The 27,824-nt window shown below is 38.6% G+C and overlaps 1 protein-coding gene across 15 annotated transcripts; it reads left to right on the forward strand.

Moving 5' to 3' along the window:
- Positions 1-104: 104 nt before the first annotated feature.
- On the forward strand, positions 105-27,730 carry ZNF512 (zinc finger protein 512). 15 transcript variants are annotated; one of them, XR_014051796.1, is made up of 16 exons: positions 105-202; positions 723-781; positions 8,912-9,099; positions 10,047-10,142; positions 10,434-10,517; positions 11,174-11,298; positions 11,855-11,941; positions 12,350-12,448; positions 13,035-13,202; positions 15,996-16,190; positions 19,602-19,703; positions 20,605-20,667; positions 22,170-22,268; positions 24,464-24,558; positions 25,788-27,034; positions 27,471-27,730. XR_014051796.1 is itself a non-coding variant. In XM_081484238.1 (14 exons), exons 1-14 carry the CDS (start codon positions 173-175, stop codon positions 26,094-26,096), a joined length of 1,704 nt encoding a protein of 567 aa, XP_081340364.1. In that variant the 5' UTR covers positions 105-172; the 3' UTR covers positions 26,097-27,730. The 15 variants fall into 15 exon arrangements, 10 of the variants coding, with proteins under 10 accessions (XP_081340364.1, XP_081340365.1, XP_081340370.1 ...); XR_014051795.1 differs by having other exon boundaries at positions 25,788-27,730; XR_014051793.1 differs by lacking the exon at positions 24,464-24,558.
- Positions 27,731-27,824: the final 94 nt, after the last annotated feature.

A 27,824-nucleotide genomic window follows, 5' to 3' on the forward strand; every position in this document is an offset into this window, starting at 1 on the left:
AGTCACGTGACTCGCCCCTGCCGCAGCCCCCGCGGAAGCTGCTAGGCGGAAGTAGACGTTCGCCACCGGGCTCGCGGACCCGACTCCACATCCGGGAGCGGAGCGGAGAGCGGAAGTGGCGTTGGTCTGGCCGGAGCCCTTGGGTGAATTTGTTAAGCGTGGAGAGGGAGTGATGTCTTCCAGACTCGGTGCAGTGCCCGCTGTGAGTTTCTCGGTTTGACCGTTACGCTTTAGGGGTAGCGCTGTCGAGCGCGCCACACGCGGTGCCTCGCTTTTGTCCCCTGCTCAGAGTCGGTTTTCTTAGAGCTCAGCGTAGGCCCCACCCTTCTAGGTTAGATCTATGAGCCCCCGTATTTCCCCCCCACTTTCTGCTGCCCGTTCCCCACCCCCTTGGACTAAGTTCTTCGTCAGAATACCGTTAGTCTGTATTCCTTTTACATCCCCAATGTCTCCCATATCCTTTGTCCTGTCTTTCCGTCTCGCATTTAGAGTCTTTCTTGGACCAGGGCTTTGAGAATGGAAGAGATGAAGGCTCTGGTGTTGTCACCTGCCTTGACCCCGTAGGTAGGGCGGCGCACTTTTCCTAAAAAGTCTTGCCTTGTTCGGTTTGCAGTAGTAGCCCCGGGAGAGCTTCAGTTCTTGGCGCAGGGGGATTCATCTGTTTGTGGTCAAGTTTCAGAGGTCCCTAGCATACACTCACTGATGTGCTTACCATTTGCTAGACCCCGGGACCCACACCCTTTAAGCAGCAGAGGAGCACGAGGATCGTGGGAGCTAAGAAGTAAGTGAGGTTTTCTGCAGTCCATTTGTAATTGTGTCACCAGCGTTGTCCAGTGGAACTTCCTGTGATAAAAATATTCTGTATCCACACTGTCAAGTACGATAGCCACTAAGCCACCTATCCTTTTTGAACACTGGAAATGTGGCTAGTATCAGTGAGGAACTGAATTTTAAATTGTATGTTGATTAACTTAAATTTAAATGGCCACCTGTGGCTAGTGGCGATCTGATTAGACAGTACAGGTCTAATCTTGGTGTGGGGGAGGAAAATGTCCCTTGCAAAAAAAAAGTACTGGATTGTAATAAAAATGGAATGTGTGACTCTGTAGCCCTGCATTTCTTTAGACATCATATATGTACTCATGAATACATTGATGAACTTGGGAAGGACTGATGAAAATGACTAAGAAATACTTATATTTTCAAACTACTTGGCCTCAAGCCTGGTTTATTATATTGTATACTGAATGCGCTAAGCTTTTCCATATTCGTTAATACAAAAAAAATTCTTGTTCAGGAAATACTCAGAAAGGATTAATTCCTTCATGTAACATTTACTAAATATCTGCTTTGTGCCATTTTTGTGATAGGTTAGATATACAGACATGAAAAACACAAGATCAACACAATACTGTGTAAGGAAATATTTTTATTTCAAGAATTATATATAGCTTTTTGGGAAGGGGAATGATGTTTGGAAGGGAAGGGTTGCCAGAGCAAATCACTCCTAAACAGACTTGAAAGTCAAGGAATAATGCGTTTAACCATAAGGAAAAGGATTTTTTTTGTTTGTTTTTCAGAAGAAATAACAATGTGAATTTGTACAAGGTTTTAATGGAATAGCAAATGGGTAATTGTTAGGAAATGGAAAGGTTAATGGACTCTCATCCATTAATAATCAGAATCATTGGGCATCAGAATCCCTATTTTTAACTGGCCTAGGATATTGTGAAGTTTGAGAATCACTGGTGAGAATTGAGACTAGAAGAGTAGAGGATGAAAACGTGGAAAAGATCAGTGTTTTAAGGTTTGGGTAGAATAAAAAAAAAGGCTGCACATGATAGTGAGATGAACTTAAAATATTTTTCTAATAAAATATAACTTTTCACCTAGAGAATGAACTAGGGGCTCTTAAAAATTCTTGGTAGATCAGAAAGGAGTTGAAAATAGGTTAAACTTTACATCTTTGTGATAAGAAACCAAGACTAAACAACAAATTATTTTAAAGTCACTACAATTAGGATAATCATTGTTAGAACCAAAAGCTTTTTCTTGTCATATTTATGGAAAGAAAGTGAGTGAGTGAGTCAGAGTCGCTCAGTTGTGTCCGACTCTTTGAGACCCCATGGACAGTAGCCCACCAGACTCCTCTGTCCATGGAATTCTTCATGCAAGAATATTGGACTGGGCTGGGTTGCAGTTTCCTTCTCCAGGGGATCTTCCCGACTCAGGGATCGATCCCGGGTCTCCTGCATTGTAGACAGATTGTTTACCAACTGAGCCACCACAGAAGCCCCAGGAAAAAGAAGTTTGATATTAATCTGGTCTTTAATAAATAATAATAATAAATAAATAAATAAACCCTGAGTTGGCAGGTACTGTAAAATACTTGAGAATTGTTTTTGTTGCGTGCTTTAAAAATAAGAGACCTGGAGAGAGAATTTCCTATTCACATTGACTTAATCCTCGAGGTGTTAATCACGCTGACCATATAAACTATTGATTTTTCACTATACTCATATGCTTATTCATGAGCAGGGAGGTGGTATATCTGAGTCCAACATTGACAGTATAGAAATTCCTATGAGGATGTTTCCCAAGAGGAGTCATATGGGACTTGACTCCTTATAGCCTGTTGATACTATCAAGTCTTTCTGGTAGACATTATTCTCATTGTTTGGTATGGTGGGTTTTGGCCCTACAGGACTGCCTATTCCCATTAAATTTTTTTTATACCTTCACTGAGGCATAATTGAAGTGCAGCTGGCTGCATATATTAAAAGTATACGGTACCTTCAGCCTTGACATAATATAAGTACCCATGAAACTGTCACCACAATCAAGATAAGTTTCCCTGTTTCCCATAAGTTTTCTCATGTCCCTTTGCAATTCATTCCTTCCTCCACTCCTGTTGCCAGACACCCACTGACCTGTTTTCTGTTACTGTACAGTGGTTTGCATGTTCTAGGATTTTATATAAATAAAATCAGACAATATGTCCTCTTTTTGCATGATTTCTTTCACTCAGAATAATGATGTTGAGTGAAAAATAGTTTTTATTGCTAAAAAGAATTCCATTATGGATATACCATCATTTGTTTAGCCATCTACCTGAGAGATGTTTGCATTATTTTCGGTGTGGGGATGTTAGAATAAAACTGCCGTGAACGTTATGTGCAAGTCTCTGTGTGGAAAAATATTTTTGTTCTCTTGATAAATACTTAACACAATATATATTTATTAAGATGGTATTTACCATCTTAGATTGATTAGCTCATATGTCAGGAGTATGTTTAACTTTTTAAGAAATTATTTTGCAAGTTGGTGGTATGATTTTACATTCCTACCAGCAGTGTATAGAAAGTAGGTCTCTAATTTTAGCAACTTTAATGGTGTATAGTGGTGTTTCATTTTGGTTTTAATTAGCATTTTCTTGATGAATAATGATGTGAAACATCTGTTGATGTGTTTTATTGGTCATTCATATATCTTCTTTTGTCAAATGTGTGTTCATGTCTTTTGCCACCAAAAAAAAAAGTTTCATCTCACTATTAAATTGTATTATTTAATTAAAAAAAATTTTTTTGAATACAGTTCCTTTGTTACATATATCTTGACTATTTCCTCAAGTCAGTAGTTTGCATTTCATTTTCCTAATGGTATCTTTTGAAGAGCAAAAGTTTTAAATTTATCATTAAAAATAAAAACAATTTTATCATTTTTTCCTTTTATGTTTTGTGCTTTTGTGTTTTATTTAAGGAAACTTTGCCATCTCTAATTGCAAAGATTTTTTTCCTGCATTTTCTTCCAGATGTTTTATAGGTTTTGCATTCAGGTCTATAGCTCATTTCGAGTTAATTTTTATGCATGGTGTGTTATAAAGATCAATATTAATTTCTTATATATCTAGTTGTTGAAAAGACTTTCCTTTCCCTATTCAATTGCCTTTGCACCTTTGTCAAAATCAGTTAAATGTAGATAGGTGTGGGTTTCCTTGGTAGCTCAGTGGTAAAGAATCCAACTGCCAATGCAGGAGACATGAGTTTGATCCCTAAGTCAGGAAGATCCCCTGGAGAAGGAAATGGCAACCCATTACAGTATTCTTGCCTGTAAAACATCATGGACAGAGTAACCTCGTGGGCTACAGTCCATGGGGTCACAAAAAGAGCCGGACATGACTTAGTGACTAAACAACAATGTATATATAGGTGTGGGTCTGTTTCTGGACTCCTGTTATCTTATTCCATTGTTGTATATGTTTGTCTTGTTGCCAATACTGAACTGTCTTGATACTGTAGCATTAAGAGTAAATCTTGAAATCAGTTAAGTCACGTACTTTTCTTGTTTTTTCAAGATTGTTTCAGCTGTTTTATTTTCTTTGCTTTTGAATATAAATTCTACAGTTTGTCATACCTATAAAAAGAAGCTAAAATAAAAATCAAAAAGAAAGCATGCTGGAGTATTGATTGGTACGTATATTGAATCTGTAGGTAGATGTAGGGAGAATTGCCATTTTTAACAGTGTTGCATTTTCTGACTTATGAGCATATTTTCCATTTGTTTTGGTCTTCATTTTTTCTTACCACTGTGTGGTAGTTTTCATTGTAAAAATCTTGGATGGCTTTTTTTTTTCATTTTAATTGGAGGCTAATTTACAATATTGTGGTGGTCTTGGATGGCTTTTGTTAGATTTGTTTTTAGGTTCCTAGATTTGTTCCTAGATTCCTGTGTTTTTTGTTATTGTCAATGCTATTATTTTTATAAGTCTGTTTTCTCGTTGCTTGTTGCTAGCAGCTATGAATACAATTGAACTTTTGTACTTTAACCTTGTATCCTGCCACTTGCTAAATTCATTTTTAATTCTAGTAATTATTTCATATATTTCCTTAGATTGTCTTTGTAAGCAAACTGCGAAAAATCTGTTAAAAAAATCTGCAAGTCAGTTCAGTTCAGTCGCTCAGTCGTGTCCAGATCTTTGCAACCCCATGGACTGCAGCACGCCAGGCCTCCCTGTCCATCACCAACTCCCGGAGTTTACTCAAAGTTATGTCCGTTGAGTTGGTGATGCCATCCAACCATCTCATCCTTTGTTGTCCCCTTCTCCCGCCTTCAGTCTTTCCCAGCATCAGGGTCTTTTCAAATGAGTCAGTTTTTCTCATCAGGTGGCTAAGATTTGTAGAATTGTCAGCTTTTCTTTTTCTGTCAGTTTTGTTTTGTATATTCTGAGTCTCTGTTGTTAGACATGTGCAATGAGTAATTATATCTTCCTGATGATGTTATTTTTATTATAAAGTGTTTCTTTTTATCTCTGGTAATACTTTGTCTTGAAATCTATTTTATCTGATAGTAAAATAGCTACTCCAGCCTTACTGTGTTTGCTGATGGCATAGTATAATTTTTTTCATACCTTTACTTCCAATCCACATATGTTGTTTATATTTAAAGTGTGCCTCTTGTGGACAGCCTATATTAAAATACTGCTTTTTTATTTCTCTCTCAATGTCTGACTTTCACCTGGAGTATTTAGGCCATAAACATTTAAATTAATTATTGACATGATTGGATTTAAGTTTGCCATTTAATTATTTGTTCTCTCTACCTTGTTTTTTTGTTCCTGTATACCTTCTTTTGGATTATTTAAATGTTTAGTGTTCCATTTTATTTTATTTAATTTTTACTTCCTTTTCTCCCACCGTCTTTTTTTTGGTGGGGGAGAGATTTGGTAATGGTTGCTTTCAGAATTACAATATACATACCTATCGTTTCATCATCTACTTAAAGTTAATATCCAACCACTTTGCTTAAATGTAGAAGCTTACAACCATATAGATTGCTTTAACTGCCTATTGCTGACTATTCAATTATAGCTGTTGTATATTTTACATCTACATTTACCTTACTAGATAATGTTAAAATTTGCTTTAAACAGTTTTTTAATATTTATCCATCTATTTACCATTTCTCCTACTCTTTCTTCGTTATTAAAAATCCAAATTTGTGTCTAGTGTCATTTTTTCCTTCAGTTGAAATTATTTCCCTTTGCATTTTTCACAGAGCAGGTCTGCTGGTGACAAATTTTCTTAGTTTTTCTTCATCTTCAGGGTATTTTTCACTGAATATGGAATTTCAGGTTTATAAATCTTTTCTCTCAGGATCTTAAAGATGTTGTTGTGCTGTCTTCTGTCTTTGGTTTCTGTTGAGAAAATCATCATTTGAATCATTGTTCTCTGTATGTAATATGTCATTTTTTTTTCTAGCTGCTTTCTGGATTTTTTTAATCTTTAGTTTTAAATAGTTTCATTAAGATATATCTAGGTGTGTTTTTCTTTGAATTTACCCTATTAAGTGTTTGATGAGCTCCTTGAATCTGTAAATTTTAAGTCTTTCATTAAACTTGGGGGATTTTTCCACCATTACCTTTTAAAACTATTTTTTCTTAGTCTCTCTTTCCTCTTCTGCGATTTCAACTAAACTAGGTTAGGTCTTTTGATATTGATCCACAGGTTGTTGAGCCTCTGTGGACTGTTCTTCAGTCTTTTTCCCTCTTTGTTCTTCAGATTGGATAATTTCTCCTGATCTGTCTTAACTTCATAGATTCTTTCCTCTGTCATCTCCCTTTTGTTATTAGTCCATCCAGTGCATTTTTATTTTATTTGTTATTTTTCAGTTCTTAAATTTCATTTGGTTCTTTTTTATGATTTTTATTTTCTGGTGATAACTCCTGCATTTTCCTTTATTTCAAGTGTGTTTTCCTTTCATGAAGTGTAGTTATAATAGGTGCTTTAAAGACTTTGATAGTTGCGTCATCTGCATCATTGTGGAATTGACACCAGTTTATCATCTGTCCTTTAAGAATTACCTGCATTTTACTGGTTCTTTGTCTGCTGCATAATTTTGGATTTTATTCTCAAGATTGTGAATATTATTTGTGTAGACTGTGGGTCTTTTTAGAATCTTCTGGGGATTGTTGCTGTTTTTATTTCTGTTTAAGTTCAGACCATAAATTCTGTCCTGCTTTCTGAAGGCATTGGTTCAGTCTTAGTTCCTTTCTGTGAGTCTTTTTTATGATGGTTTAGAGCTTAGGGGTTAGTTTTAGACTTTTTCAGGTTTTTCAAATCCTGTTTTCAGTTTTCCAATTTTTTAATACATTGGTTTGGATCTGTTTCACACTGATAACTCAGGGGTTAGTCTGAGACTTTGCTTTGTTCAAATCTTATTACACTTTTTAAAGCCTTTGCTAAGCTGGTTTGACTATGTTCCATGCATACATAGCTCAGGTTAAGCAGTGATTTGTGTGGATTTGTACACAGAATTATGAGATTACCTTCTTTGCCTGCCTCTACTCCATGATTCACTCACATTCTCTAGTATATGCTGCTGCTGCTGCTGCTAAGTCACTTCAGTCGTGTCTGACTCTGTGCGACCCCATAGACAGCAGCCCACCAGGCTCCCCCGTCCCTGGGATTCTCCAGGCAAGAACACTGGAGTGGGTTGCCATTTCCTTCTCCAATGCATGAAAGTGAAAAGGGAAAGTGAAGTTGCTCAGTCGTGTCCGACTCTTAGTGACCCCATGGATTGCAGCCTACCAGGCTCCTCCGTCCATGGGATTTTCCAGGCAAGAGTACTGGAGTGGGGTGCCATTGCCTTCTCCGTTAAATAGTTAAGTCCTTATAAAATAGCTAGTGCTATATGTTTATTTGTTAATTTACTGAATTGACATTGTGCTATAGATCTTGTTCTGTTTCTTTTTTTCATTCCACAATATGCTTTTTAGTTACCTTTGTAGATGTGTAGAGATGGTTTATTGCTTCTAACAACTGATTCTGTGGTATTCTACAGTAAGCATGTATCACATTTTACTTTTTTCCCCCAAGAATGGTCACCTGTGTTACTTCTAACTCCCTGCTACCACAAACCTCTATGTGTAATTATTACCAACTCTACCTGTAAAGTGTTGTCTTGAGTTTGTTGGTTTGTCATCTCTACTACGAAACTTTAGTTCAAGTTCAAGCTTAAACTTTCGTCATGTCTTACCCATACTGTTGCAACAGACTGCTAACTCTTCTCTTTTCATTCACTCATCCTCTGTGGGTCATTTTTCATATATCATCCTGAGTGGCCTTTCTAAACCATAAATCTAAGGCAAGTCGCATACAGTTGGTTGGAAAGGGGATGTCTCAGAGATCCTGGACGACAGTTTGAGAACTGCTACTCTACCACACTTTGAGCCACTTAGAAGATACTGTGTTTCTACCCAGTAATGTTTGTTAACTACATACATGACTGGTCTTAGATTTGGAAATTAGGATCTAGCTGTATACCAGATTTCTGGCCAGTGCAACTCAGATAAGATAGCACCCTTCCTTTAGCTATGAAATCTAAGTATCATGTTGCTTAAGTAAGACAGGGTGCCCTGACGTCAAAGTTTAGGGCTGAGGCTAAGGGAAAAGGAAGATGGATCAGACTAGAGCCTACAAACTGTTCTTTTCCTTCTTTATTCTCAGGGGTACTATTTGGTTACTGTCCCTCTGCCAGAGAAATAGAAAGCCTGGATATACCTTCTTATAGATCCAGGGGATCTTCTGAAGGGTCATCAAACACACTGTTACTTTTACTACTTTCTTTTCTTTGATGAATTTAGGAAGGAATACCTACGTTGGCTATAAAGTGATCATTTATGGAGAGTGCTTATTCTTTCTGATTATAGCAAAGTATTATAACAATTTTATGTATTGTATCAGGTCAACTATTTTAATTGTTAGAAAATTACAATCTAAATTGTTTTTATTATCAGGCTTCTTAGTTTTTTTGCACAGGTAACCAACTTGGTTATCTTCTTAGGATGTAATGTAAGTAATAGGAACTTTATCCCAGACCCTCCTTTGTGGTATTTCTCTTTGTGTCATGTTAGTAGCAGGACCCAATGCTCCATAAAGGATAATAGTTTCCAGTACACTATCCCTCACGATGACTCCTTAAGCGGCTCATCATCTGCTTCTTCATGTGAACCAGTGAGTGATTTTCCAGCATCCTTCCGAAAATCTACCTACTGGATGAAGATGAGAAGGATCAAGTCAGCTGCTGCTTCCCATGTAGAAGGTATCAATATCATTATCTTATTCTATCTTATTCCAAAGACAGAGAACTCTCTAGTTATATTTTGAGGTGGTGGTTTAGTTGCTAAGTTGTGTCTGACTCTTTGTGACCCTGTGGATTGTAGACCAGGCTCCTCTGTCCATGGGATTTCCCAGGCAAGAATACTGGAGTGAATTGCCATTTCTTTCTCCAATATTTTGAGGTAGCTATTGTAAATTACTTGTAAAATATTAAGTACCACATATGAGTTTCTTATTAGTGATTGAATTTTTTTTTTTTCGGCTGTGCTATGCAGCTTGTGGGATCTTAGTTCCCCAACAAGGGATTAAACCCGAGACCCAGCAGTGAAAGCACTGAGTCCTAACCACTGGACAGCCAGGGAACTCCCTTGAAATTTTTTAAGGTGTTAGGCTGTCACATACTATTAGTTTCATGAACTGTTCCTCTATTTTACTGGGTGAAAGTCTGCAGATCTTATTACTCTAGGCTATACTGGTATCACCTTTCCTCTTCATATGAATTGAACTTTTTTTCCCATTGTTCTAGTTTGATCCTCTGTTGAAGGTTTAGGGGCTGGTGGTAAAAGGGCTATTCTAAGTAGAATTTTCTTAGTGGTTATAATCTGAAGGGTTCTTAGGAGCCCTTTATCTTGGACAGGTAGCCTCAAATCAGGATCAAACAAATCACACTGCCTAAAGGACCTTATTATTCACAGGGAACAATTAATCACTTGGGATGGAGAACAGTACAGAAGGAAAAGGGGAGGTTGAGTCAATTAGTGGAAAGTTATATCAGCTTCCCTAAAAAAGTTATCAACACTTCTGTGAGGCCTCTGCTCGCTGATGATCTTTTTCCTTTCATGATCTTGTGATAGATTATTTAGGGGCAGGCCCAGATGTTCACACATAAACCATACTAAGATTTTTTTTTGTTTTCTTGTGTTATTTCAGGGTCAGGTGGAGTATCAACCAAAGGAAAAAGGAAACCCAGGCAGGAAGAAGATGAAGACTATCGAGAATTTCCTCAGAAGAAGCATAAGCTTTATGGTAAGGGAATAACTTTGCTAATTCTTTTTCCCTGGGTGCCTAGGTTTTGTTCTTTGAAGGTGAAAGGAACCTTAGGTTTTGGCCCTTAAGCACTTTTGAGCCCTTTGAACTTTTTGGCAAGGTATGGCCTCCAACCTGCCTTATTTTTTATCCTTTTCTTCTCTCTTGACTTAAGGGAGTCAGTTGGTTGAGGGAGTGGGGCACAGCGTGTTGAGGAGGGAAGAGATTTTGGTGGTAGCGCAGGATCAGCAGAGGTGATGTGTCGGGCTTCAAGTTTTTGTTTTGCGTCAGGGAGGAAGCAGCGGCCTAAAGCTCAGCCTAATCCCAAAGCCCAGACTCGCCGTATTCGGAAGGAACCACCAGCTTATGCAGCAGGTATGCTTTCGGAAGCTTTGTGAGATCTAGTTCTCTCATTCTGTCTTTTTTGTTGTTGCTGTTGGTAAAGGAATGATGTACCAAAGCATTTCTTTAGGGAGGCACTTATTAAGGGCATAGGTTTGACAATAAGTCATGTTTGTGCAAGTTTTGGCTCTTCGTTAATTCTTTGATCTGCCTCTTAATTTCTGCAAACTTCAGTTTCCTTGTCTCTAAATAGGAATAATAAAGCAGTCAGAATTGTTGTGAAAATTAAATGGGATAAAAACATTCACCAATCTCTGGCACATATGAACACTTAGCAAACTGGTTGTTACATATCTCAGTTACATATCCCATTCTTACATGCTGCTATGAAAAATGTTACTCATTGTCACTTATAGTTCAGTAAAACTGGGAAAAACATTATTGTCCATTTCTTTAAGCCACTGGGCTTTGGAGTGGTTCTTGGATGGTTTTTATCATGGGAATTGAGTAGGAGTTTCAGAAGCTCTTCACTGTCTGAAAAAAATTATTTCTAGAAGTTATATACAGCAAGAGTCTTCCCCCAGGAAGGGAAAAAACCGCTTTATGATACTTTTCCTAAAGTCTGAGATTGTGCTTTTTGTTTCTGGAGAATACCGCAAATTTTAAGTGTTCCTTTCTCTCCTTTGTAGGCAGTTTAGAGGAGCAGTGGTACTTAGAAATTGTGGATAAAGGCAGTGTCTCCTGTCCTACCTGCCAGGCAGTGGGGAGAAAGACCATAGAGGGCTTAAAGAAACACATGGAAAACTGCAAACAGGTTAGATAATTTGTGGCATTTCATAACTCTTATGACTTTTTACCCAAACTTGAAACCTCTGGCACTGCCTTGGATATGCTGGTTATTGTGGAGAAGAGGCAACATTGTGTCATACAGAGTCTGACAGACTTGGGTTTGAATCATCATTCAGCCACTTACTAGTTGGGTCATTTAGCTTTTTATTTGTGGACCTCAGTTTTCACATTTATAAAGTAGCAATTATTACTACCTGTGTAACCCATGAGGATAAAAAAGAAGTACTTCATGCTAAGTGCTTGTCCCATTTCTTGACAAATACTGGCACTCATTAAATGGTAGTTCTTATTATTTTAAAAATGCATAGCCTTTACCTCTTTGCCCTTGACATGACAGTGAATTTGGGGGATTTTGAGATTCATTACTATTGTATAATTTGGGAAATAAAGATACAGATGAGAGTATTTGCATAGGACTTTGTGACATTCTGTTTCTTTGTTGAGAGCGTTTGCATAGGACTTTGTGACATACTATTTCTTTGTTGAACCGCTTGGCACTGAGCAGCATTTTTCTCTTGTAGGAAATGTTTACTTGTCATCATTGTGGGAAGCAGCTTCGTTCACTAGCAGGGATGAAGTATCACGTCATGGCAAATCATAATAGCTTGGTAAGAGTGTCTTCTGTCCTTCGTGAGCATGTGATATTTGGATGTCTTTACTTGGATGAGTATAGATACCTCAGTGGAGATGGCTAAGGCTCTGGGACTTCATAGGGGTGTAAGGAAGAAGAAATCCTTTTGATAGAAGAGTTATACACAATGAAATGTGGATACGGAGGTATTTGAGGTATTTGTGTGTTTAGGTTAGCCCGAAGGTTCACATCCTGGGAGGTAGCGGCTTTGAACTGTTAGTTCCTTTACATATTCACTTTACTGTTCAGGAGAAGATGAAGAGAGCCAGGAGTCAGATAACATAGATTTCGTGATCATTAGCTTAGGTTCTAGTCCGGTCCTTGATTCTCCTCATGGAATTTTTTTCCGTGAATCATCTGCCTGTTTGTTTCTCTTGTTTTCTAGCCCATTTTGAAGGCTGGAGATGAAATAGATGAGCCAAGTGAGAGGGAACGTCTCCGAACAGTTCTCAAGAGACTGGGAAAGCTGAGATGCATGCGTGAGGTAAGAGTCCAAAGACAGCAACTCCATCTGTCTGGAGCCTCAGGTCAAGGTCTTTCTGTTACTTGCTCCCATGTCTCTTTCTCCCTTACAGACCTGGTTTTGTGTCATCTTCCAGCATCAGAGTGACTTCTGATTTTCAAGGTCTCCTGAACTCATTAACAGTTCTTTATTTTCTTTCTCATCTCCAGAAATGTGTGCTTCTCCCTTTTCCCTTTGTTTGAAGGAGTTTCTTTGTCATCCTTTCTTTTGTGTGATAAAGAGGATCGTAGTAACCTCATGTGAGGAACTTTGATATTGCTGGGTATTTGGTATTGGGATGGAGTTGGATCATAGATCAAGGAGGAAGCTCTGACACAGAGGAGGTATACAGTTCTAGTTTGTTGAATGCTGACTAAATTGGTTGAATGTCTTGCTTGGTGGTAGATAGGATAGCAGTTGGGCCAGGGAAAAGGAAGGGTTGTGCCAATGGGAAATGTTGGAGAGGGTCTAGTAATATCAGAGGGTCTAGTTGTGTGATATGGCTCTTTAGAAATTAGAGGTCATACCAAAATATGTAAGATTATATAGGCCTCTCTCCTGTGTTCAGAGTTGCTCTAGTAGCTTCACCAGCATCATGGGATATCTGTACCATGTGAGAAAATGTGGCAAAGGGGCTGCTGAGCTGGAGAAGATGACCCTGAAATGTCACCACTGTGGAAAACCGTATAGATCAAAGGCTGGACTTGCGTATCACCTGAGGTCAGAGCATGGTCCTGTGAGTATTGATTACTTTCCAGACCCTGTTTGGGGGTCTATTCTGTGGTGACTGCTTTGCTGCTACATCTTCCGTACATCCTTGATTCCTCATTTGTAGTTCCTTTTATTCTGAATGTTTTTTTTCTCTTTTTCCTTGTTTCTTGTGCTCTTCTTTCTGCTGTTTGATCACTATTAGGTTAGAGAAATCAGTTTATTATATAGTCTGGGTCGAAGTAAACTCAATACTATATTTTTAAAGCATAAGGCATTCTCCCTTAGCTAGAAATTTTATGGGACTCTATCCAGCTGATTCGGTCCCTCTATTCCAGTTTTCTTGTCCTGACTTTTTCTTTTCCTCATGACATTTCTGGGCTCCCTCACCTCACGTTTCTTTTTAGCACTAAGTTTCAAGGTATAGTTTAGATATGGCAATTAATATTCACCATTTTTAGTGTACATTATAAGAATTTTGAGAAAAACATATAATTATATAACTACTACCACAATCAAGATATAGAACAATTTGATCATTCCCCCCAAATTCTTTTGTGTCCCTTTGTAGTCAGTTGTTCTTCCCACTCCCAGCTGGCCGACCACTGATATATTTCATGTCCTTATAGTTTTGCCTTTTTTGGAATGTCATATAAATGAAGCTGTACAGTATATACCTTTTTGAGTCTGACTTCTTCCACTAAGCATAATACATTTGAAACTTGTCCATGTCTTACATGTATCATTAGTTTATTCCTTTTTGTTTCTGTCTAGGATTCCATTCTTTCTAGGATGTTTCACAAGTTGTTTATCCATGCACCAGTTGAAGAGCATTTGAGTTGTTTCTAGTTTTTGGCAATTAGGAATAAGCTGCTGTAAACATTTACATAAAGGTTTTTGTATGAAAATAAGTTTTAATTTTTCTTGGGTAAATAAATAGTTAGGAATGGGATTGCTAGGTCATATGATAAATGTTTACCTTTATAAGAAACTGCCAAACTTTTCCAAAGCAGCTGTGCCATTTTGCATTCTCACCAGCAAGGTATGAGAATTTTAGTTGCTTTGCATGTATATCAACTCTTGGCTATTGTCAGGTTCACTTTTGAAGACCATTCTAATAGGTATATAGTGGTATTTTACTGCTGTTTTAAATTTGCACTTCCCTAATGACTAGTGATGTTGACTGTCTTTTCATGTGCTTATTGGCAATGTCAGTCTTAAGTGAAATTTCTTCTTTTGTGAAGAGTCTGTTGAAATCCTTTGTTCATTTTATTGTTGGAGTATGTATTGTTTTACTAATAAGTTTTAGGGCTTCCCTGGTGGCTCAGAAGGTAAAGAATCCACCTGCAATGTGGGAGTCCTGGGTTTGATCCCTGCGTTGGGAAGATCCCCTGGAGGAGGGCATGGCAACCCACTCCAGTATTCTTGCCTGGCTTCCCTGATAGCTCAGTTGGTAAAGAATCCGCCTGCAATGCAGGAGACCCCAGTTCCATTCCTGGGTCTGGAAGATCTGCTGGAGAAGGGATAGGCTACCTACTCCAGTATTCTTGGGCTTCCCTTGTGGCTCGGGTGGTAAAGAATCTGCCTGCAATGTGGGAGACCTGGGTTCAATCCCTGGGTTGGGAAGATCCCCTGGAGAAGGGAAAGGCTACCCACTCCAGTATTCTGGCCTGGAGAATTCCATGGACTGTATAGTCCATGGGGTCACAGAGTCAGACACAGTTGAGCAACTTTCACTTTCATTAAATTTTAAATATATTTTGAATTTTTTAAAATATATTCTGGACACAAGTCTTTAAGCAGATACATGTTTTACAAATATTTTCTTCTGGTCTTAGTTTGTCTTTGCATTTTTTATAGTGTTTTTCAAAGGGCAGAATTCTTAATTTTCATAAAGTTCAGTTTTTCTTTTTTCTCCCTTCATAGATAATGCTTTTGTTGTTATAGCTAAGATGTCTTTGCTCAGTACGATGTATAATTTTCTTTTGCTGCATTAAAATAGTCACCATAAAATTAATGGTTTAAACAACATAAGTGTATTATCTCACAGTTTATTAGGCCAGAAGTCCAGGCTCAGCTGGTTCCCTTGTGTAGAACCTCATCAGACTGGACTCAAAGTGTTGGTAGGACTGTTCTTTTATGGAGGCTTGAGGGGCGGATCTGTTGCAGGCTCATTAAGCTCAATCAAAAATTCAGTTCCATGCAGGTATAGGACCTTATTTCTTTGCTTGCTGGGAGATGTGCTCAGCTTCTGAAGGCCACCTGCAACCTTTGGCTCATGGACCCATTTGTGTTTGAGTCAGCAACAGTATTGAGTCTCTCTCACCTTGAGATTTTTTCCTGTCTCTTTTTTTCTGTCACACCTGTCTTACTTAAAGTCAGCTGATATGGACACAAATTAGATTTACCTTAAAATTAAACCTAGATTAATGTTTGATTAATTAACTGATGACAGTAGCCTAACAAAGTTGACACATCAGAACCCATCATGCCCAGGATCATAAGAATGTTCTCCCTAGGTTTCTCCTAGAATTTTTATACTTGTTATGGTTTATATTTAGGGCTATGATGCACGTTTATTTCTTTTTATATGGGTATGTCTTGACTTTTAACCACTTGTTACAACACAACAGATTTTATCCTGCTAAGAAGCTTTTTTTACCAGTAAAATATGCAATAAGATGGTGGAGCTTGATACTAGTGGTTAGCAAGCTAGTAAAGAGCTCTTTTGATTTTTAGGGCAGGAAGGACAGCCTTTAATCACCGGCTCTAATGGAAACCATTTCTAAAGCCTGTGTTTTACTATGTCTTATTCTTGCAGATATCCTTCTTTCCAGAGTCAGGACAGCCAGAGTGCTTGAAGGACATGAGCTTGGAGTCAAAAAGTGGAGGCCGAGTTCAGAGGCGTTCTGCCAAGATAGCTGTATACCACCTGCAGGAACTGGCCTCTGCTGAATTGGCCAAGGAATGGCCTAAGAGAAAGGTGCTTCAGGATCTGGTACCTGATGATCGGAAGGTGAGGCAGAAACTTGTATTAATTTTGAACCGTTATGTCTGATATTGTGCTTACTACATGCAGAAAGGTAAACACACTTGAGTAATTACATGAAAAACAGTATTTTGCTCCTTTGTCCTCAGAGATGGAGTACATATGATCCAGCTTCAGTGTTTGAACTCGTGTAGGTCCTAGAGTGACAGTCTTTTTCAGAAGTTCTTTAAGGAGCTCTCTTAATTTGAGACTACTTCCAGGGGAACCTGAATTCCCAGATTTTTGTTTGGTCTTTGCCCAGTGTGTTTTTACTTTGTTAGTTCATATGTAGTAGTTTAATATTTAGTTTAGGTAAGTGGTTTTAATTTGCTTTTATAGCAGTAGAACTCCTCTTCCCAGCTATATAAAAGCTTATGCAAAACACCATTTTATATACTAAAAATGGAGTTGTACTGACTGGGGTTAGTGAGCCCAAAAATGAAAGAAAAAAAATCTTAAAAGCAGCAAAGCAACTGGATATGTACAAGAGAACTCCCACAGGACTATCAGTTGACTTTTCAGCAGAAGCTTTGCAGGCCAGAAGAGGGTGACATAATATATTTAAAACTGTGAAAAAACCTACAACCAAGTACCCTACCCAGCAAGGCTGTCATTCAGATTTGAAGGAGAGAGAAAAAGTTTAACAAGACAAGTAAAAGCTATAGGAGTTCAGCACCACTAAATCAGCTTTATAAGAAATGTTAAAGGGACTTAGGGATATATAAAACAAAAAGATGTAGAATATGTCTAAAACATTTGATGGGGGTAGAATAAAAATGCAGGGTTTTTAGAATGCCTTCAAACTTAAGAGAACAGTAAGTATGTATTTATATGTGGCTTGCTGTTGGATTTCCTCTGGTGGCTCAGATGGTAAAGAATCTGCCTGAAGTTCAGGAGACCTGGGCTCGATCCCTGGGTTGGGAATAGCCCTTGGAGAACAGAATGGCTACCCACTCCAGTATTCTTTCCTGGAGAATTCCATGAACAGAGGATCCTGGCTTGCAGTAGTCCATGGGGTCCCAAAGAGTCAGATACGACTGAGCAACTAACACTTTCACTTCCAAGAGTTGCTGTATGTAAACCTCTTGGTAACCACAAACCAAAAATCTGCAATAGATAAACATGAAAAAAGAGAAAGGAATCCAAAACTGTCACTAAAGATAGTCACAAAATCACAAGGGAAGAGAGCAAAAGAAGAAAAACGAACAAAAAAGAATAGATAACCTGAGAACAGTTAACTAAACACAGTAAGTACCTATCTGTCAATAATTACTTTAGATGTAAATGGACTAAATACTCAAATCAAAAGACAAAGTGACTGAATGGATATGAAAATAAGATTTGTATATATGCTGTCTAAAAGAGACTCATTTCAGATCTGACTGACTAAAAGTGAGGGGATGACAAAAGGTATTTCATGCAAATGGTAACAGAAAGAAAGTTGGGCAATACTTATATCAGACAAAATAGAACTTAAAGACTATAACAAGAAACAAAGTACATGACATAATGATAAAGGAATCAACCCAACAAGAAGACATAACAATTACAAATATATATTCACTCAAGGTGCTCACTCAAGGTGCTCAGGGAGAAGGCAATGGCACCCCACTCCAGTACTCTTGCCTGGAAAATCCCATGGACGGAAGAGCCTGGTAGGCTACAGTCCATGGGGTTGCTAAGAGTCGGACTCGACTGAGCGACTTCACTTTCACTTCTCACTTGCATGCACTGGAGAAGGAAATGGCAACCCACTCCACGTTCTTGCCTGGAGAATCCCAGGGACGGGGGAGCCTGGTGGGCTGCCGTCTATGGGGTCGCACAGAGTCGGACACGACTGAAGCGACTTAGCAGCAGCAACAGCAGCAGCAAGGTGCTCATGCTCAGTTATATCCAACTCTTTGTGACCCTTTGGACTGTAGCCCACCACGCTCCTCTGTCCATGGGATTTTCCAGGCAGGAGTACTAGAGTGGATTGCCATTTCCTCCTCCAGGGGAATCTTCCTGACTCTGGGGTTGAACCTGTATCTCCTGCATTGCAGACAGATTCTTTATCTGCTGAGCCATTGGGGAAACCTGTTAAATACATGAATCTTAAAAATAATGTGTATTCTGCTGCTTTTGGATGGAATATATATATTTAATGTATATAAAGTCCATGTGGTATAATGTGTCATTTAAGGTGAGTTTTCCTTATTGATTTTCTGTCTGGATGATCTGTCTGTTGATGTAAATGGGGTGTTAAAATCCCATGCTGATATTGTGTTACTGTCAGTTTCTCCATTTTTGTTTGTTAAATACATAACGCAAGTATTAACAACCAGTTCTGTACTCTGATTTATCAAAGGTTCTTTAGTTTACCTTCCTTACTTCCCCCATTACCTCTACAGACTTGGTTCTGTCTTTCTATCTCAGAGAATCAGCTTCCTTTCAGGTACTTTCATTTTTCAAGTAGGAGGATTCTTTACTCACCAGAAATGCAATTATATGTTACCAATGGTGAACTTTGTAAGAACTCTCTCTGCAGATGTTAAAACTCTTTTCTGGAAACTAATTAACAAGACTTCTCTTGTGGTCCAGTGGTTAAGACTCGGTGCTCCCAATACAGGAGGTTTGAGTTCGATCCCTAGTTGGGGAAATAACAACCCACATGGCTCAAAGCATGGTCAAAAAAAAAAAAGTCACTGAAAACTAGTTACAGTTGTAAGAAGAGACCAACTGGTGTCAAAACGTGTGAAAGAAAGTGCTGGGAATAATTCTAATTTTTCAGTGTAAGGAAATAATAGGTGTTCTATTTCCTGAGTCTTCTCACATTCTTTCAGGTTGAACCTTAATTTTTTGGTGTTAGAATTTTTTGAATACCAAAAATTAACATGATTTCACTGAAGAAATGCAGATAAGCAGAAATAAAATGAAAATCATTCAAAATTCTAGCACCCAGAGAATACTACTGTTAACATTTTGATTTCTATCTTTTGACCTATATACATATATTTCTATTAAATATATAATGTATATATTTCTTGAGTATAACGTATACATATATATTATATACAGAGAGGACATATCTGTATTGCTTTCTCTCTCTTTTGTAACAAATATTTTTACTGTGTCATGCTCTGTCACTAGCTTTTTTATTCTCAACTTTAGATGAAATGTTATATCTGAAAGTCTCCTGTCTTCTGTTAAAAGTCAAATTGTTTTAAGACAAAACAGTAGGCAATGTTTTGAAACATACATATGTTTCAAGAACTTAAAAGGATCTTACATGTTTTTTGTGTACGAAAATATACTTCTGTAACTCCAGAATTACATGACCTGAAGAGTTTACATAATTCTCTTATGGGATATTTTGGTTAAAAGTTAAGTTCCTCCAATAAAATGTTTCCTGTCTTGTAGTTAAAATATACTCGTCCAGGGCTACCGACCTTCAGCCAAGAAGTACTACACAAATGGAAGTCAGATATCAAGAAGTATCATCGCATTCAGTGTCCTAACCAGGTGGTTCTTTCTCATTCATCTAGTCATTAAATGTTGATCAAGTATCTGCTGTTGTTTCAGTTATTTATTCCTTTGTGACAAAGCATGTGAATCTTAAAGGGTTAAAACATCAATTACTTTATTCACAATTCTGTAAATCACCGGTTCTAGCCATACTCAGAAGGCAGTTGTATTAATACATGGCATCAGCTGGAATCATTTATGGGTTGCTTTCAGCTGGAAGTTCTGAGTGTTGAATGGCTTCTAAGCAGTCACTTCAGCTGGGATATTGGCTGCACATATGGCCTCTCTGTCTTGCATCGTAGTTGGGTTACCAGCAGGATACATGGTGACTGAATTCTCAAGAAGAATATTCCAAGAACATAAAGCAAAAGCTCAGATCTCTTAGGCCTAGCTTCAGAATTTGTTCAGCATCATTTCCATAGCATTCTATTTGTCAAAGGAATCACAGGACTTACCCAGTTTCAAAGGAAGGATATATGACTCATTTCCTGATTGGAAAAGTGGCATAGAACTTCCAGCCATCATTAATCAACTGCAATTGTATATGCAGTGCTTTGGGGAGGAGTAGATATACAAAAAGAGAGACATTTATACTAGAGAAAGTTGATTTTTGCAAAACCTGAGCATACGATTTTTTTGTGTTTTTCTAAGTATCAGAAAAGCACCAGGGAAGAGAGTGTTTTAAGCTTTATTAAGCAGCTTGCTTACCTCTTTTTCTTGTACCTCTTCTTGATTTTCTTCTTGTTCTCTGGCTTGCATATTTTTCTGTGTGGTTGTGGTGCAATTTATTTGACCTCTTCCTCCTGAGGGTAGAGTGGGTTAGTATGAATGGCCAGATTGCTAAGAAAACGATGATGTTTGGTGTCATCTTCACATGCTTTCTTCTTCTCTTTTACAGGGTTGTGAGGCTGTCTACAGTAGTGTATCTGGTCTTAAAGCTCACCTGGGCTCTTGTACATTGGTTTGTAACATTCTGAACTATTTATCTGAACATGACCTCTAAAATAGTCTGACATGGAAGAGAATTCAGATTCAGTGAACAGCTAGTTATCCTGTTGTCTGTTATCTTCAAAGACTGGTTTAGTTTTTTAGCGTGTCCCAAAAATTCTTGGTCTGTTACTAGGTGGGATACCAGGGCATGCCAAAGATGCAGAATAGCCCAAAATAGCCATAAGTCATATCAATGAAAAAATTTTGCAGAAAAATACATAGTTCTCAGTGCCTATCAGAGATTTAACTTTTTCCATCTGAGCATATACTACACTGGGCCTGTCCTGCTTTACTGGGCCTTCAGCTTCCTAGAATCAACTTAACATATGTTCATCTAGATTGGTGAAGATCTCCAGAACCATCTGAATTATACTGTCTTCCGGGGATGGGAGATGGGATCCCTGGATGTCAGGTTCATAGCCATTCACCTCACTGAATCTTTTCCATGTTGACCCAGGGGCCCTATAGCCCACCAGCCCTGGGATTGCTGCCAGTTTCCATTTCCGTTCAGCAGTATCTGCTCACACAAAATGAGCACCATGGAAACCTGAAGCTTCAGGAAGGGAGAGAAATCTTAATTGAAGGCAGCAAGGGAGTGATAGGCTCCCAAATCAGACCTGTGCAGGAATGCTTAGGGGTTTGTCATCTTGATCCTAGTTTGAGTCATTCAGCCAGGTCTTATGGAGGGTACTCTTCTAATTCTGGATTCCCAAGGCATTCTTTACAGCAGTGGATTGATTCTAGTGGGAAGAATTACATGTTGGTCCCTCATTGAACTTAAGGAGTTTGATCATTTAGGGGGAGAAACCTGGAAGGAAGTGGAAGACATAGGGAAGATAGAAGAATGTGACATGTTACATAATAAATCAGGGAACTTCAGATTGTGTTGGGGGCTTAGTGGGGGCAGTGTTTGGTATAGAATTGCATTAGAATAGATGTATTATGATGATAATATACCCAAACGAGTTTTCCTAAATATATTGTTGTTCTTCACTTTGCCGAAGTCATATTTCCTCTTTTCATCTCTAATAGTCCCTACCCATTGCCCAGGTGGCATCTGTGGCTTGCTAGAAGGGTAGTATTAACTATTTAATATGTAATGGTGTACTTTAACTTTTACCTAGCATGTTGTCTTCTCCGTACTTTGAGGAAGGGAGGGTCTCTGCTGGCACTAACTTGTTTGTCTGCTGAATTAGCAGTTTACTTGTGCTGTAATCATTATTTGTAGATGTCACTTAGGATAGGCTTAAAGTGCTGGGTGGTGATTTGAGTTCAAACAATAAATTGTATTTTTTCAATATTGTAAATATATGTATGTGTATATATATGTATGTGTGTATGTATATATATATATATATATACATACACACACACACACACACACACACACACAGATACATACATTACTGTTTGGGATTTTCCTAAATTTGTTCCTAAATTGACCAATCATGCTTTTTTTTTTCTTGAAAATAGGGAACATTTGTGGCTGGAAAATACAAGTGTCTTCTCTGTCAGAAAGAATTTGTGTCAGAGAGTGGTGTCAAGTATCACATCAACTCTGTCCATGCTGAGGTAAGGTTCCTTCTTTCCCACAACTTCATAATCTTGTGGACCCCATGACTGTGTCACAAGGGCACATGGATTTTGTGCCTCTTACTATGGGCTGGGACTGTCAGAAAAACTAAAGGGTTTACTGGACTCATTAGAGTTAAAAGACTGCCTTAAATCAGATGTAGACTAATTTTTTTCTATGAAAGCATTGGGGCTTCCTTGGTAGCTCAGCTGGTGAAGAATCTGCCTGCAATGCAGGAGACCCTGGTTCGATTCCTAGGTCGGGAAGATAGCCTGGATAAGGGAATGGCAACCCACTTCAGTATTTTTGGGCTTCCCTGGTGGCTCAGACAGTGAAGTATCCCCTCGCAGCATGGAAGACCTGGGTTTGATCCCTGGGTTGGAAAGATCTCTTGGAGAAGAGAATGGCTACCGACTCCAGTATTCTAGCCTGGAGAATTTCATGGACAGAGGAGCCTGCCAGGCTACAGTCCATGGGGTCACAAAGAGTCGGACACGACTGAGCGACTTTCACTCACTCACTCATGAAAGCATTTGAAATAACTGTGGCTATGAGCATCCCTGATTCTTCTAATTAACTTATGTGCATGGGCTCAGTTGTGTCTGACTCTGTTGTGAGCTCATGGAGTGAGGCCCAGCAGGCTCCTCTGTCCATGGGATTTCCCAGGCAAGAATACTGGAGTGGGTTGCCATTTCCTTCTCCAGGGGATCTACCCGACACAGGGATTGAACCCACATCTCCTGTTTCTCTTGCTTTACCACTGAGCCACCTGGGAAGCCCTCTGGTTACCTGAAGTTAAATTAGGCATTTGACAACCAGGCTGCATTTACACCTTTGGAATTCTTGCTTCACAGCAGTGTTTATACTCCTGTTTTCTGGTATTCCAACATCTTTGAGCAACCTGTTTTGAATATTGTTGAAATACCGCATAGAAACAATGTAAAAGATGTTATTGAGAGAACTGAGGTAATTTGAATACTAACTATACTACAAAGTGATAGTAATGTGTCAATGTTAATATTCCAAAATGTGATAACTATATTGTAGTTATGTAGGGAATGCCCTTGTTCTTAGGCAGATACATGGCGTTTTTAGGAATTAGGTATCATGTTGGTAACTAAACTGAAGATGGTTCAGAGGAAGGAAAAAAGGGAGAGTTGGAGGGAGGGAAGGAAGGGAAGAAGATTAACAGTGGTCAGTCTAGTTACTATTGTAACTTTTGTGGAAAGTCTGTAAATTTTCAAAATTAAAATATTAAAAAGTTGAAAATGCTTTAAGTTCAGAAGGTCAGGAGTTTTCTGTTGGGGAAAGTTTTTAAGAGTCCAGATGAACAGAGAAATTGTTTACTATAGAATTAAATCCCTTATTGCAAAAGCTCAAGGAGTAGAGTGTGCGTTCTCTTGGCATATTTTACTGCAGAAACTATTGTTGCCTGCTGGGGAAAAATAGCAAGCCCCTGCAGCAGTTCTCTGCCCTCAGATGTAATAGTTCTCAGCTATGTGGGCTTCAGTTAGTGTCATCCATTGTGGTTCCTGTTGCTTTACCGGTTGAAGCTTTGGGAATCCCTTTCCACATCTGAGATTTCTTAAGGAAGGCCAGTCCTTCTTTTCTTTTTTTTCTTTTTTAATAATACTGTAACTTTTTATGCTACTGGAAGTGTTTGAAAGATAATTATCTCCTAACAAAATATGATTTTGTGTAATTCACTTGTTTCTCCAGTTTCCTCCTCAAAAGTTGGAACCAACAAATTTCACTTAGTCTGGGACTTGCTCCCAAGCATTTGTTCAATAATTTATGACGGTATTTATGAACTCTGTACTGTGGTAAACATGTTTACCTTGTTCCTACCATTTTGCCTCACTTTCTTAGGCTACATTTTTTTAAACAGACGTTCAGAAATGTGTAAGTGGACAGAGTAGTGTAATGAACAGCTTTCACAGTCCTCAGTGTTTGCCCATCTTGTGTCATTGGTAATCGCATCCACTTTTCTTGTCCTTTTAAGGCTTATTTTAAAGCAAATTCCACATATCAGCTGTCAATGCTTCTTTCAGTCTGTGTCTAGAAATATGAGGACTTTTAAAAATACATAACTGCAACCATCATCACACGTTAAAACTTAACAAAGCTTCCTTAATATCATCATATATCTGCTCATTATTTATACTTCCCTAACTGTCTCATCGTTTTATTTCAGATTTGGTTTATTCCAATCAAGATCTAAAACCGGACTTCCCTGGTGGTCCAGTGGTTAAGCCTCTGTGCTTCCACTGCAGGAGGAAAAAAAAGGAAGTAAATGAATGAATTAATTAAAATAAAATAGACAAATGCAATATATGGACCTTTGTTTTAGATTTTTTTTTTTTTTTTGGCCTCGCCACATGGCATGGGGAATCTTAGTTCTCCGAACAGGGAATCAGTGCCCCTTGCATTGTGAGTGCTGAGTCTTAACCACTGTACTGCTAGGGAAGTCTTTGTGTTTGTCTGTTTTAATCTAGAGTAGTGCTATCTAATAGAAATATAATCTGAGCCACATGTGTAATTCAAATTTTTCTGCTAACTGCATTTTTAAAAAGTATAAAGAAAACTGGTGAAATTGACTTTGATACTGTATTTTGTTTAAATACAATATATCTAAAATACTATCTTTTTAACATGGTAGTCAATACAGAATTATTAATGAGATACTTTACATTTTTTTTGATAGAAAGTCTTTGAAATTTACTGTGTGTTTTACATAGAAAGCATATCTCAATTTGGATTAAGCACATTTCAAGAGCTTATTAATGACACATGGCTAGTGACACTCTCATCAGGCAATGCAGGTCTTTCTTTTCTTCTATTATTTAAGAAACCAGGCCCTTGGTCACCTGTGTTTACTCACATTCTGGACTTGGCTGTTTGCATTCCTGTAGCAGTGATTCTCTATTCTGCTATTTCCTATAAATTGGTAGTTAGAGCTAGAAGACTGAGCAGATTTCTTGATTTAGGTTGACATTTTGTTGATTTTATTTCTGTGTTTTGTTTTGTTTTTTTTCTTTTGCAGGAATGCTTGGTTGGGTTCCATTTCCTCCAGCCCTTAATTTTTTAAACTGAGACTCAGAGAGGTTAAGTAATTTTCTGATGGTCACATGGTTAGAAACAGAGCTGAGATTTATACTTAGGTGATCTGGCTGCAAAATTAAAAATTGAAATAAAAATCTCCTATGGCCAAACGCTTTATGTTTCATGAGGAGATCTTCAAAAGGAGAGAAATGGGTGGGATGATGCTAAGTCATCAGACTTTGTAGATCCCTTACTTCAGTAGTACCTGAAGTCATGTCTTACACAAGAAATGCTTGTAATGACTGCTTTGTACTGAATTTCTCCAGTTTATGAGACACAGTTCTAAGCTCTGGTTTCATATCTGTTTCCTCCTTACTGTGTTCTGCCTAATCCTACCTTAAAAAAAAAAGTCTTCCCATACCACTTCCTCAGGCATTGTATTTTGACTGGATGGTGTTTCTGTTTTGCCTCTGTAGGATTGGTTTGTTGTCAACCCGACAACAACCAAAAGCTTTGAGAAGCTGATGAAGATAAAACAGCGACAGCAAGAAGAAGAGAAGCGGAGGCAGCAGCACAGGAGCCGACGGTGTCTAAGACGGCGGCAGCAGCCTGGCATTGAGCTTCCTGAAACAGAGCCGAGTCTTAGAGTAGGGAAGGATCAGAGGAGGAATCATGAGGAACTGCTAGTGGCGACATCCCATAAAGAACCAGAGCAGGAGCCAGTGCCAACACAGTTTCAGAAAGTCAAGTCCCCAAAGACGAATCATAAACGAGGAAAGAAATAGGCAGTCAGTGTGAAAGCACTCTTGGGAGAGTGGATGGGAGGCTGTGGTCACAGGGACCTGTGTGGAGAGGCCTGAGTCACGGGGGCTGAGTGAAGAGAAATTTACTCTTTCAGCTGTTTGTGTAATGCTGTGACATTCTCAGCTCCTTCCTCCTGTGTAAATTTCACTGTTTTCCCTACTGATTCTTGTGAACCCTCTACCACCCCCACCCCCATCTCCTTTTTGGTAGATTTTCCTGCTATTCTCACTGGAGTCCCCCTGTTTTTCTCTCATCTTGCCCAAAGAGCTCCCCCTTAAGGTCCACTGTAGGCCCTCTTGCCCTGTACAAGACTAAGAAACCTGTTTGATTATCCTTTCCATACTGGGGTATATAATGTTCTTGGAAGCACCATTGATTTCGTAGTTACTCCATCATCTATCTTATAAAATGATTCCAAACTAACTTTTTAAAACCATACTGATTGATGATTTTGTATTTGTGATATAACAAGCCTAGAACCTAGAACTGTTGTCACTCCTTTAATAAGGTTCCCCTGTCTGCTTGGGTGACAGAATTTATGGAGGCTGTTTGTTTCATTATGGTTTTAGGATTAAAAGTGAGAAAATACTTAGAATAATAAAGCTAGACCCTCTGGACACAGGTTTTCCTGGGAAATACTTTGTCCCAGGTGGCAGTAAGTAACTAGACACACAGGCATGATATGCAGCCTTAGGAGGAATATGTCTCACATAAAATGACTGGAAAGAAGAAGGCAGCAGAAATAAATACCACCTCAAATCAACTTTCCTGCAGTTTATTTTGTTCCTGCAGTTTTGAGGATTGATAAGTAATACCCTTTTGCCTCTGATATTTGACACAGAACCGTAATATTGCTGGCACTGCCATGAAGATTGGTAGCCGAGGTGCACATTCCTTCTCCCCTGGACTTGACCTGATGGTTAGTCTGCAGTCTGTTAAGTCCTCGTATCTCCCTTTAGCCAAAGTCTGTCTCTCTGAATTTTCTGAGAATGTTGTTCTTTACCCTTTTTTAGATGTTGTGTTCTGTCCTCTTTATAACCTGAGACTTTGACACCAGGTGTAGATACTTATCTGGAGTTGGAAAGAAAAGTTCTTTTTCTGATACTCATGCCTAGCCGATAGTATCTGTTAGGCTGTTTCTCCTTGAGGCTGGCTTTCCCTGGAGCATTGATTAGAGCAGCTCTGTTATTGTATTTCTGAATTCTCTTCCCCTTTTCAATAAATATTGGTCTTCTATATTCTTGCCAGTTTTTGTGGCTTACGCCACATAAAAAGCCAGAGACCCTTAATCCTGATGTGGGCCAGTACTGCCTTTTCAAAATCTAAAAGGCTGTTCTCTGTACTCCTCCATATAGCCTTAAAATGTGGGCTTTTGTGAAGACCACTTGGAAACACAGGAGCATTGAAACCTGGTTGGGATACTGCCAGAACAGGTAGTTTTGAAACGAAGGACATGGTCTATCCACTCGACATTGTCATTGGCAGTTGCTCTCTTAAAGCCCTTTCCATTCATGAGGATTGTCAGGAAAATGGAGAAGCTCTGTTAATTTCTGGTGAGTAAGATTTGGGGAATGTTTGGCAATGGCAAGAAAAATAAATGACTGTGTTAGAATGATGTTTTCCATTGTTCATTGACTCCAATGTGCTACCTGTCTCCTTGCTGACACTCGGTGTGTGAAGGGAAGGAAATGATGACTAGAGATGGGAAT

The sequence above is a fragment of the Giraffa tippelskirchi genome, chromosome 4 (genome assembly GCF_054371585.1).
Source record: "Giraffa tippelskirchi isolate mGirTip1 chromosome 4, T2T-mGirTip1v1.2.pri, whole genome shotgun sequence".
Lineage (NCBI taxonomy): Eukaryota > Metazoa > Chordata > Mammalia > Artiodactyla > Giraffidae > Giraffa > Giraffa tippelskirchi.